The following is a 12,641-nucleotide window of genomic DNA, read 5'->3' as shown; positions in this document are numbered from 1 at the left end:
GCTTCCAGTACAAATTCCCATTTTACATTCTTGCAAGAAAAACAAACTAAAAAAAAAAGTTTAAAAAAAATTATCATAATTCCTCTACTACGTAGTGAACAAAGAAAATTAAAAGTACATCCAAAACTAGGCCATTACGTTTCTTTAGGAAAGCAGTTCAAAATAAAACAATCCAAGACCCAATCGTTTATTTATTTTGTAACATGAGATATGACTCGATATTTCTTCTTGGCATCAAAAATTCGATCAGTCTTTAAAATTTATTTTTTAAGTCTTAACTACGGTTACTTTGACATGCAAGCTTGTTGCTAAAAGGGCCAGTTACATAATAAATGTTTCTGTGTGTGTGTGTGTGTGTGTGTGTGTGTGTGTGTGCGCGCGCGCGCGCGCACGCGCCCAAGCGCACTATTCGAGAGCTGAAGATCTTTACGTATATTCCAGATTTACTCTAATACAACAGAAAGGAAAGGAAACCTGAAGGTATTTAAGTTAGGTTTTAAACATCCAGCTTTCCCATCATATTTACTGATCTTGCCCTGTTAGCATTCTTCAAGGTGAAAAAAAGCCTCTTCAAAGCAGAGAAGGGCTAGTTCAATTCGAAAGTCGTCCTATAGCACCTAACAAATATGCGCAAGCTGACTATAAAACCAAAACAGAATATGAAGTTATGATAACTTTTTTTTTACTCCATTTAGGACAAAAGCTTTTCGCTAGAGGTCTTAGGATTGCAAATAACGTATATTATGCTTTTATTTCTTGTCCATCTGTAGCGCCGTCACGAGGTCGATACATTTGGCCTTCGATTGTCAAGATCGAGGTTCTAGCACGCGGGAAACCTTTTCAGCTGAAAACGAGATATCTGGTCTGATGCAGAAGTGGCAAGATTTTTCTTTCCAGAAACTCTGGTTTCTCATCATGAAAGACAAGCAAACAGCCAAAGAACACAGTAATTAACTGACAAATACACTGGTTTCGGATAGTCGGTTATAATTCTAATCAAACTAAACAAAGATTTTATTTCCATCAAAAAGACTTTTGTCAGAAATAAAGATTATACACACACACACACACACACACACACACACACACACACACACACACACACACACACACACACACACACACACACACACACAGGTAAAATAAATATATTAAAACTAATAGTTAATAGTTAATTTTAATAGTCAGCTATATAAAATATAAATTTAAAATACAAATTATTTTCTTAGAACTATGTTTCGTCATTATAAATTTCTCTAATATATCAAGTGACGATTTTGATTTTATACTTTAATGATGTCCACACTCTTAATAGAGTTCATAAAAGTATGACATATAAAGAAGCTATTCTATATAATGTTCCATCACAAAGAAATCACGGAATTTTCTTGCTAAAGTTTGGAATTTCAGATTACAAATGTGATTTAAATATCTCAAAATTATTTTTAAAAAAATGAATCCGTTCATCGGACAACACGTGTTTTCAAATACAATCCGTAATTGATTTGTTCATGATTTCGAAATATAATATTGTGTGAATGCTATAAGCATCCTTTATAGTTGAAAGTTTATTTTTCACTTGGTTAGACTATAATAAATTTAGTTTAATCCTTTATCCAAGTGTATGCAAACAAAGTTTGCGCCTGAAAGTATCTTCAGGACTGGGGTAAAGTGGTACAACACCAGGCAACTCCTTGCAAAGGTGGAGCAAGCTACCAACACTCCTATCTCAGCATCTCCCATAATGCAAAACACATCTCCTTGCAGATATGTATAATGTTATGCATTAAGGGAAGGGCCACTACCCAGACTAGTTTCGACCTTTAGTGGGAGCCAGGCCCAGAGGTGGAGATACAAGGCAGAAGCAATGGCAGGTCATCTTTACCTATAGGAATTGCCAAACTCCTATGGAGATACTGAGATAGGAGTGTTGGTATCTTGCTCCACCTTTGCAAGGAGTTGCCCGGTGATGTACCACTTTACCCCAGTCCTGAAGATACTTTCAGGCGCAAACTTTGTTTGCACACACTTGGATAAAGGATTAAACTAAATTTATTATAGTCTAACCAAGTGAAAAATAACCTTTCAACATCTTTCTCTAAATCCAGAGTAATTTAATAAAAAGGTGGCACACCGTTTGGCAACTACTATAGGTAAAGATGACCTGTCATTGCTTCTGCCTTGTATCTCCACCTCTGGGCCTGGCTCCCACTGAAGAGACCTCAATAAAGGTCGAAACTAGTCTGGGTAGTGGCCCTTCCCTTAATGCATAACATTATACATATCTGCAAGGAGATGTGTTTTGCATTATGGGAGATGCTGAGATAGGAGTGTTGGTAGCTTGCTCCACCTTTGCAAGGAGTTGCCCGGTGTTGTATACCACTTTATCCAAGTCCTGAAGATACTTTCAGGCGCAAACTTTGTTTGCACACACTTGGATAAAGGATTAAGCTAAATTTATTACATCCTTTATAGTATTTTTATATATGCAAAATTTTATATCTGATTAGTGAACAGAATTAAGTAACTAATATACAATAAATAAATAGTAACAGTAACAATTAATATGTTACTGTTAAAATATTCATTTTAACAATAAATTAATATTTTATATATGTTTGTTTAGTATTAATATATAACACGCCCAGGAACAGAAAAACTGTTTCTAGTATTAGAAAGCTTTATAAGAGCATCGTTTACTAGGACATCATTAGCAGAACGGATGACAAGTATCTTTGTTGAGAATTTAATGAGAAAAGTTAACACTATAACCAGAAGTGCGTATTCTACATTCAAAAGAAAGTAGAGCAAGTTATCAAGCTTTCACACTAGCAATGATAAATCCTCCCCATCCCACACACTCCCCTCAAGGCATTTCTTGGAACAAATTGCTCCTTTCCTCTAACACCCTATTCCAGCATTTTAAAAAAAAAGGAAATAGCTCAGTAAAGAAAAAGAAAAAGAACAAGAGGTGTACAGAGAGCATATCACGTTACCGGTATTTTCTTTCAGCATCTCTAAAGTATTCCACTCCATCAGCAACCGACGATGTTATCCATCGCTTTGACTGTGAAAGAAATCAATATTTGACACGACAGCACCTGTTTCTTCCATGTCTCGAGGGGAGGGGGGGGGGGAATCCTGGACATTCTCACTTAATAACACTCTTATCCTCAACCCACCTAGTCCCGCTTTTCAGGAACTTTGTACTGCTTCAAGAGATAGCGTCATCTGCAGGAAACATCTATTAAAGATTTTTGCTAACTCTACTTTACCCACCTTTCGTCTGCGTAATCTTTCACCATAGTGTGCCTGTTTTACCATAATCTCCCGATATAAAAGGACGTCCGCAACCACAGCATTTAATTAAGAAGTTCATTATTATAATTATAACAGTCAGCAATTTTTCGAGATTTATTTTATTTTTTTTAATAAAATTTTTTCCCATTTACAATTAATTATTTTCTCGTTCCCTCATGTTGAAGTTTTCTTGTAAGATATTATGATAGTTTTAATCACCTGCTAGACAAAGATAAACATTTTAGCATGTCGTCAGTTCTCACCAAAATCTTCACATATTTGAAATACGAGTACAGTATATTGTTTTCAGAATGAAGTTTTGATGGAAATAGGAATACAAGCGGATTATAATCGTAAGATAGCAATACATCTTATTAGTATCGAATAAGTATTTTAGAAATAATATGAAAAGTAATTTTTTTTAATTTATATTCTAAAACTATAGGTAATTAGTAGTTCTTCATCATCATCATCATCATGCGTATCAAGGATTTAGGCCTAGCATGGCCTGTTCCTGCCTTAGAAGTCATCGTTGAATCGTTTAAGAGGACGTCCTGGTTTTCTTTTTCCTAATGGCTTGTACTTTAAGGCTTGTTTTGGTAATCTTTCTGTTTTCATTCTTTGAACGTGTTCTATCCATTTGTGTTTATATTTTTTAATTTTTTCTATTACTGGTTCTTGGATTTTAATTCTTTCATAATTTCTTCGTTTCTTTTGTGATCAAAAAGGGTATACTTTGCAGTTTTTCTCATAAACTTCATTTCTGCTGTTGTTAAATCTTTGTCTTTTTGTTTTATTGTCCAGATTTCGCTTCCATACATTAAGACTGGTAGGGCTAATGTATTGTATACTTTTAGCCTGGTTTGTTTTTGAACTAGGTTTGGTTTAAATATAGAGTTAATTACACCTGTTATTTTTAAGTATTTTGCAATTTTTACGTTTAAATCTTTTTCATTTTCATATGTGATCGTACATCCTAGGTAGTTAAATGAATTCACCTGTTCTAAGATCTTGTTATCTATTACTATTTTAGTGCTTGCTGGATCTTGTCCTTTAAAGGCCATAGTTTTTTATTTTTCTGTTGATATTATCATACCATAATCTTTGGCTATCTCATTTAGATCTAAAATAGCTTTCTGTAAGTTATCTTCAGAATTTGTAATTATTATTTGGTCGTCGGCAAAAAGGAGAGTGTTTAAGTTCACTGTAGGAGAAAGTTTAATTCCTTGATGTAAATTTTTATTCCATTTTATTATTATTTCATTTAAGTAAATATTAAAAAAGAGTTGCTGAGAGGGGACATCCCTGTCGGACCCCTTGGTTTATCTCTCTCGTATATGATAGCTCGTGATTTAATCTTATTTGTATTTGATTATTTTCATATATACATGTGATAGCTTTTAGGATATTATTTTGTATTTGTCTTTCTTTTAATTTGTCTTTCTTTTAATATGTTAAATAATGTTTCTTTTAACTTTGTCAAATGCTTTTTCAAAGTCAATAAATGCAATATGTTTCTAAATTGTATTCTCTTCTTTTCTCTATTATTAATTTTAGACAAAAGGCCGGGCCTATACATGATCGTCCTTTTCTAAATCCATTCTGTACTTCTAAAATAAAGTTTTCGGAATATTTCATTAGTTTGCTATTTAAGATTCTGCTATATATTTTGTAACAGGAATTTAGTATACTGATACCTCTATAGTTTTAAGGTCATCTCTTTTACCTTTTTTAAAAATAGGAATCACAATTGCTTTTTTCCATTCTATTGCGGGATACCAGTTGAATAAATCCTATTTAAAAATAATAAGAGTTTTTCTTTGAATCTTGTTCCTGCGTATTTATATAGTTCTGAACCTAGCTTATCTTCTCCAGGTGATTTTCCGTTTCTTGTTTCTTTCAGGCTGATTTCTAATTCTTCTTTAGTTATTTCCTTTTCATTTTCGTTAATTGTTTGCCAGTTGTCGTTTTTAAAATATTTATCTGTTCACAATTCTGTATAGTAATTTAGAAATTCTTCTAATTTCAATTCGGTGTTTAATTTTATGTTTTCTTTGGTGTCTGCATTTAAGTGTTTCAAAATCTTTATACATTGGGTCTTATTTTATATAAATCATGTTCTAAATTAGAAACAAATTTGTTCCATGATTCTCTATGTCTTTTTCTGACTTCTCTTTTAGCTATGGCTCTTATTTCTTTTAGATTCTATTTCATCTTCTAATCTTTTACTGCTTAACCATTTGCGATAGGCTTTTTTTTCTCGTTTTATTATTTCTTTGATTGTATCATCCCAGATCTTCAGTTTTTTCCTTATATTGCATTTTTTGGTCTTCCCTAAGCTTTCATTTGCTGCTGCTATCATCCGAAAGCATCAAAGAATGCGTAATTTGCTGGATTGGTAGATGATCTGCTGTTGAGTATTTTTTTATTTCCCTTCGGTAATTAGTAGTTTGTAAATATAAATATCGTATTAGAGTGCAATATTTTGTTTTTATCAGCCCTCAGCAATAATGTAATAATCTGTTAACTGACTTCGAGCAGTTTCTCAGAGTTGTACAATGAACAATTATTATAAAAAAGCAAGGTTATTCTGCCAACAGAAAGAGACAGCATGCTCAAATAATATGCCTTTCAACTTTTCAGATCAGTGTAATTTAGTGATAAGGTAAGAATTATTTATATGTTTATGAAGTGTGGAATTATGTTTTTGAAATCAAACAAAATTTGATCAAATGGCAGGTCAGTATACGCTGTCTCTGAATACAGCCTATTTTATTGTTTTTGTTATTATTATTATTATTAAAATATTAATGAGGTTAAGATATCACTGTAATTAATGTCCAAGCCAACTAAGCGTAGTTTTGGGATGCAAATCAAATGGAATGTGAGACCTTTTTTTCTGTCTTTTATTTTTAGATTTTTTTATTTAAAATATTTCTGAAAAACTACTCCAATATTCAAGATTGATAAAGGTTGTGTCGAATCTACAGATACAGATTCAACTATTCATATACGAGAGTAGTGCCGTAAAAGAGGACTCTCCTTTGAGATTTTGTTCGAATTCACAACATATGTGAGGAATGGAACATTTTCTACAATTTTGTATTAAATGAGATTGAGTGAGCTGATCTCAGGCAGAATTTTTCACTATACATACTGAAAAAAAAACGTGTTGTTTGCTATGTACGGATACAAAAGTGCGTCCTTCTTACATGACAATAATAGATTTTGAGAGCCCACAATAATCACAATATCACCCGAAAGGCATCAAAGAATGCGTAATTTGCTCGAATCGATAGATGACCTGCTGTTGAGTATTTTTTTTATTTCCCTTGAGCAATAAATTAATCGGTCTTGGAATGTATATTTTGAGAAGAAATCAGGCCTCGAAATATCAGAAACATGATTACTGATACAAAATGTTCATTGTCTTTGAATTAACTTTTGCTTTGGACGTTTTGCAATAATTACTGTTGAATTCATTAACGTTTGATTGCATTTTCCCCTGCTACTCCACTGGTTATTATTTTCCTCTCAATTTGTACCATCTATCCCGAGTACAGTGACTTTTGCATAAACATAACCAATGGTTATTGAATTAGAAATATTCTTGTGCGATTCACAAGATTCTAAGAAACGCACCGAGGAATTATTTTCATCTATGAGTAGTTCTGCCAGTGAGTGTAAAGGCATTTCCGAAGGTTCATATCCTAAACACAGATTTACTGAGTTATTTTAGTGCATTTGGAGTCATTTTACTAAAAACGTATCAGTGCAGAAGAAATACAAAAGGAACAGCAATTTCATGTATGAAAAAAAAATGTCTGCGATCTTTACATTCCTAATTGGCAAAGTAGATGAAATTTCAGGAAAATATTATTATTATTATTATTATTATTATTATTATTATTATTATTATTATCAACAGACCTCCATGGAGTCAAAAGGCTCTCGTGAGAGGTCCCACTCTCTCACATGCACAGCTCATCGTACCTCTACTTAAATGTATTCACTGTCCCTGCACTCACCACAATCTCAAGCAATGCATTCCAATCACCTACTCGAGAGTACAGGTGATTCCAGTTGTCGGGGTGAGGAATAGATTTTTTTTTGTAATCTTCTGCAAATACCACAAAGTAAATCAAAAGATTTCTGCAGTCTGATTCAAATAAGACTTCGAGCACCATCTATAAGTCAAATTGCGACCTGTCCTATTTTCTCTAATAATATGGGTAAAAATTATAAGAAACAGTGTATGTGTGAATCATTCTCTAAATTATCATATATCTTCCTATTTGGGTAAATGAAAAAATTTAAAAAGAACATTGTCTAATGTCATGGATATCAGGAATGATCAAGTAAATTTCACAAAATTTGATTAAAAAACGTAGTGATATACTTTAAAGATTACCTACGGAGCAAAATCTTCCACGTGAAATTATTCTATATGGGAAACAAAGAAACTCGATCATGCAACTAATGATTCGATTCTTCCTGTCGTTTCATTTGCATGAACGAAGTGTAGCTCTGTTAATGAGACAAATAACACAATAAAAACAGCCATTTACTCGACCAAAAAAAATCACTTTTTTCCATAATTGTCACCACTATTAAATACGCATTTACACTTCCTGCTCTTCTCAGTTATCTTGACTGTCTATTTTCTTTTCTTTTCCAGGTCGAACGGGAAATCGCCATAATGAAGCTCATTGAACATCCACACGTGCTTGGACTTTTTGACGTGTACGAAAACAAAAAGTACCTGTGAGTACGTGATTCGCCACGGGCTTCTTTTTTCTTGTTTCCTAGGTGTAGCAGTAGTGGTAGTCGATTGTAATTAATTATAATAAGATTGCTGTGTCGTAGATTAATCTAAAATGCAGCAATCTATATCTTAATCTGCGTAATATTAAAACAGTTGTTTCATTACAGAAGTCGCCCATATATGCAGCAATGTTGTTTTCCTTTTAATATATATATATATATATATATATATATATATATATATATATATACAGGGTGTTCGGGATAAATTTGACATATTTATAATTAATTATATTTTTCCGTAAGTTACATGTATTAACACACACTTCTCTTCATTTAAAAGTTTGGACCCTTCTTCATTCATATACAAGATGTCAGAAAGGATGGATAGCTGGAACCCACCTGAATCATGGAAGAGAATAACTTGTATCATGATGATTCGTGCCCGCCATCAAAATAAGGATATTACGACTGCTGCCCAATGCTCCCTGAATACAGTAAAAACAATCAGGCATGAACTAGAGACTTGCAATGGTGACTACGAGGATGTAGCAAGAAGAAAGATCCCTAGCAGACGATCTGATTGCGTTCGTACAGCAGAATTCCTCGCAAATCTGCAGGAACAGGTGTTGAAGAACCCTGGCATTGGAATTCGGGCTTTGTTCGTGGAGTTGCTAACTGTAGTCAAGCCCTGGATAACAAGGGTAGCCAATGGTAGGCCGTATGTATGGCAGCAGGATTCGGTCCCTTGCCACACCTCTGGGAAAAGTCAAAAATGGTTGTCTGAAAATTTCTACGACTCACCAGTCCAAATGTTTGGCCTCCAAACTCCCCAGACCTTAACCCCATGGATTATTTTGTATGGGGCGCAGTTGAAAAAGACACCAATCGCACTTCCAGTAATACAAAAGCCCAGTTAATGGATAAAATTAAAACAGTTTTTGCGGCCCTTCCCAGGGAGACTGTAGCATCAGCTTGTTCGAGGTTCCGAAGCAGAATTGAAGCTGTGATCGATGCTAATGGTGGTTATTTTGAGTAAATCTTGTTGATAGTATTGTAATTAACTCTGCCTGTAATGTTTTTTTGTCAATTCATTAAATTTAATAGATACAAAGAAGATTTTCTTTTTCCTTACGAAACTGTCAAATTTATCCCGAACACCCTGTATATATATATATATATATATATATATATATATATATATATATATATATATATATATATATATATATATGTATATATATATATGTATATATATATATGTATATATATACATGTATATATATATATATATACATGTATATATATATATATATATATATATGTATATATATATATATATACATGTATATATATATATATATACATGTATATATATATATATATATATATATATGTATATATATACATGTATATATATATATATATACATGTATATATATATATATATATATATATATATATATATATATATATATATACATGTATATGTATATATATACATGTATATGTATATATATACATGTATATGTATATATATACATGTATATGTATATATATACATGTATATGTATATATATATATAAGTTTTTTGTATTTTTATAAAAAATATATATCTGTATATACATAAATAAAATCGTAGAAATATTTATTAATATACGAAAGTATAACATGAATAATACTTGATATTTGGTATTCCAATATTATGCAGTATTTTTGATTTATATATTCGTCTACATGCACATGAAACCATCGCGGACTTAATCTTTGGCAGAGTATAAAAAACAATATAATTGTTTATTATATTGTTTTTTCTACAATTGAGAATATGACTGTTTCTAAAATTTATCTCTTATCTTCACAGTAGTCGTAAATATATTTGTCCTCTTTCCACCTCAAGCGCTACTGAAAATAATACGTTATATTCCACAATATTTGAAAGTGTAAGCTAAATCTAGGAAAAGACAATTCCCCTCCTGCTCCCTAATTCGTTTTTTTTTTTTTCCATGTGCATCACGCAGTGGAAGGGTTATATCAAATTCCAACTGGTTTTGAGATACGATATTAGCTATGGCATTTGTTACTTATTTCTCTTGTTCAATATAATAGAAACAAGTAAAAATGTTAAAAGATATCCAAATGTTCTTTATTTTAAGGATGAATGTTATTTGTGCCTCTTCAATACATTTGGAAATATAACGATCAGAAAATTTGATTATATAAGATTCTCTTCTAATGCACTGTTTTTCTTGTGAATAATGAAAACAACAGAAAAAAACTTCTGCTATTTTTACGTTAACTATTTCAGTTTATGTGAGGATTAGTAGAATGTGTCTCGCGTATTCGGAATATTCTGACGACGGGTACTGCTTGCTTTAGATAGGTGCATCTAATAACTTGCCCTCTGTGTATATACGTAGATATCTCTTGCAAATCGTTTTCAGCGTCATACTTCCTGAAAATCTCAAAATTAAGTTTTTTAAGACTCCATTACATATGAAAGTACGGCAAGGCATGTCATTATATTCTAGATAACCTTGCGTGACTAACTCTTTGCAAAAGATGTTCTCTGGAATCATTACATTTCTTGTCCTGTCCATTTCGAAATCAACCCCCATAGAGCAGAAAGTCTTTAGACATGAGGAATAGCCTGATCAAAGTTACTCGCCATTTTCATGAATTCCCATGATTGAAGTAGCGACTGTACGGAGGTATTATTGTAGTTTTTATGCAAAGATCTCCTGTTGAATGTGTATCTTATACTTCATATTCAGTATGAAATACTGTGCAATAACAGGCAGATTTCAACAGCCTACTGGAGCAAGGTGCATGTCTCACCGCCAAGCTTAAAGCAAAAAGTCGAAAGAACGATATAGGCCTTTGGTTGGAAAAACTCGAATTTAAATCTCATTTAGGACGTGAGAGCCTTTACAAGAGTTAAATAAAGGTGATATAGCCGGTTCTTATGCACAGGCCGCAGATTTTTTTCCTTCCAGAAACTCTGGCTCCCACACATGCACACTTATACCCACAAAACAAATAAACCTAATGAAGAACACACGCAATTAACAAACATGATATCCTCTCCTCACAGCCGTAATCACTTGCTTTAACGTAATCAGGCCACTCTCAATAGAGATGTCAAAGTGTATGCTATTTGTATCAAGAAATGTACCTAGAAAAATTGGTCTAGAGCCATTCCAATATTTAAAAAAAAAGTAACGAAGTGACATAACCATAAGAGCTGAAACGTCGTATCATGAATAGAAGAAAAACCATAATGGAAGGCAATCATTTATATACGCGGGTGTTTCCTTTCCAGAGAGTGGTCTTCTAGGCCGCATTTAGTTTTATTTTGAAAAATATTATTGGGAGGCTCTGATAACAGTAATATTAATTAGTTACGATGAAAATGTTCATATAAAACATATTTCGAATATAATAACAATATAAATAACAATATAAATTAGAATTTAAATTTAAAAATGTGGTCGGAAATATGCATCGTATGTCCAATGAGACTTGTTCCATTTTATGCAGCCAGCGAACTGTTTCCTTAACATTAAAATGCGGGCAGCCTGAGATCGTTTAATAAACTATAAAATTTGATATTAACTTTGAATTCATCTTTTTTTTTTTGCTTATTAAAAGCATATATGTTTTCATGCCCGTCTCGTCTCAAAACTGTTACATCTATTAATTTAAGCATAAAGTAAAATTGTAGAACAGGTAAAACAATATCTGTTCCCTGATTTTAAGATTTAATACACTTAAATAATATTAATAAATATGTATACTTTTACAATATATAAATGTACCTATTGTTCCTTTTCTTCTAATAGCTAGTTGCTCAGTGCCATTTACGAAGACAGTTGCAATTGTAGCCAGTAAGTGCAAAATGGTCGACCCATGATTTAAAGGTACATAAAACTCTTGTATGTTTGTATGAAAGGTGAAAGAAAAGTAAACTACAAGATCAGGTTTTATATTTGAAAATACCTGATGCTTCTGAAATGGCTAAACGTCTATAAATTATGCGTTTAAATTTGCCGATATTATTTAGAAGCAACCTTTTAAAGATGAAAGTCTTCGGAAGTATCTCTAACCTCTCAAAGTGGTTACCCTTTGTATTTGAAATAACAGTAGCGACCAGTCAATCGTATCTAGTATTCCATAGACTGGAAGTTAGAACAGCATTCTAACTTCTTCTTTTTTTAATTTGTGACCGTGCAGACTAAAACCTGCAACATGTCATGGATCTAATTCTTATGATCACTGTTGTATTCGTTTGTGTATTTCCAAGAGATATGTCCAAAAACTGGCTTATAAGACGAATCTTATTGTCGTCATATTATTTATTCACTTACACTTGACATTTTAATAAAAAAAAATCTAAACTTAGATAGATAATAATGAAGTAATGTTAGCACAAAGATGCACTGAAATTTAATAAGAATAGCATTGCTGTATATATCTAACAGAGAAAGAGAGAGAGAGAGAGAGAGTGAGTGAGAGATACGGTAAATACATCAATACTACTTCATACAAAAGAAGGGCGAAAAGCGCATTTCAAGTCC

General features: G+C 32.4%; 1 protein-coding gene across 1 annotated transcript in view; it reads left to right on the top strand.

The window, feature by feature from the left end:
- LOC150092851 (serine/threonine-protein kinase BRSK2-like) overlaps window positions 1-12,641 on the top strand; it is a 174,800-nt gene that overhangs the window by 39,285 nt on the left and 122,874 nt on the right. Inside the window, exon 4 of the mRNA XM_090414299.1 lies at window positions 7,979-8,064. Coding sequence (XP_090270425.1) covers window positions 7,979-8,064 — 86 coding nt within the window. The remainder of the gene's footprint in view (window positions 1-7,978; window positions 8,065-12,641) is intronic.

This window comes from Typopeltis vanoorti, chromosome 25 (genome assembly GCF_054136105.1).
Source record: "Typopeltis vanoorti isolate ZY-2024b chromosome 25, IOZ_Tvanoo_1.0, whole genome shotgun sequence".
Taxonomy (NCBI): Eukaryota; Metazoa; Arthropoda; class Arachnida; order Uropygi; family Thelyphonidae; genus Typopeltis; species Typopeltis vanoorti.
The sequence above is the reverse complement of the archived record's forward strand: the minus strand, read 5'-3'. Positions and strand labels throughout refer to the sequence as shown.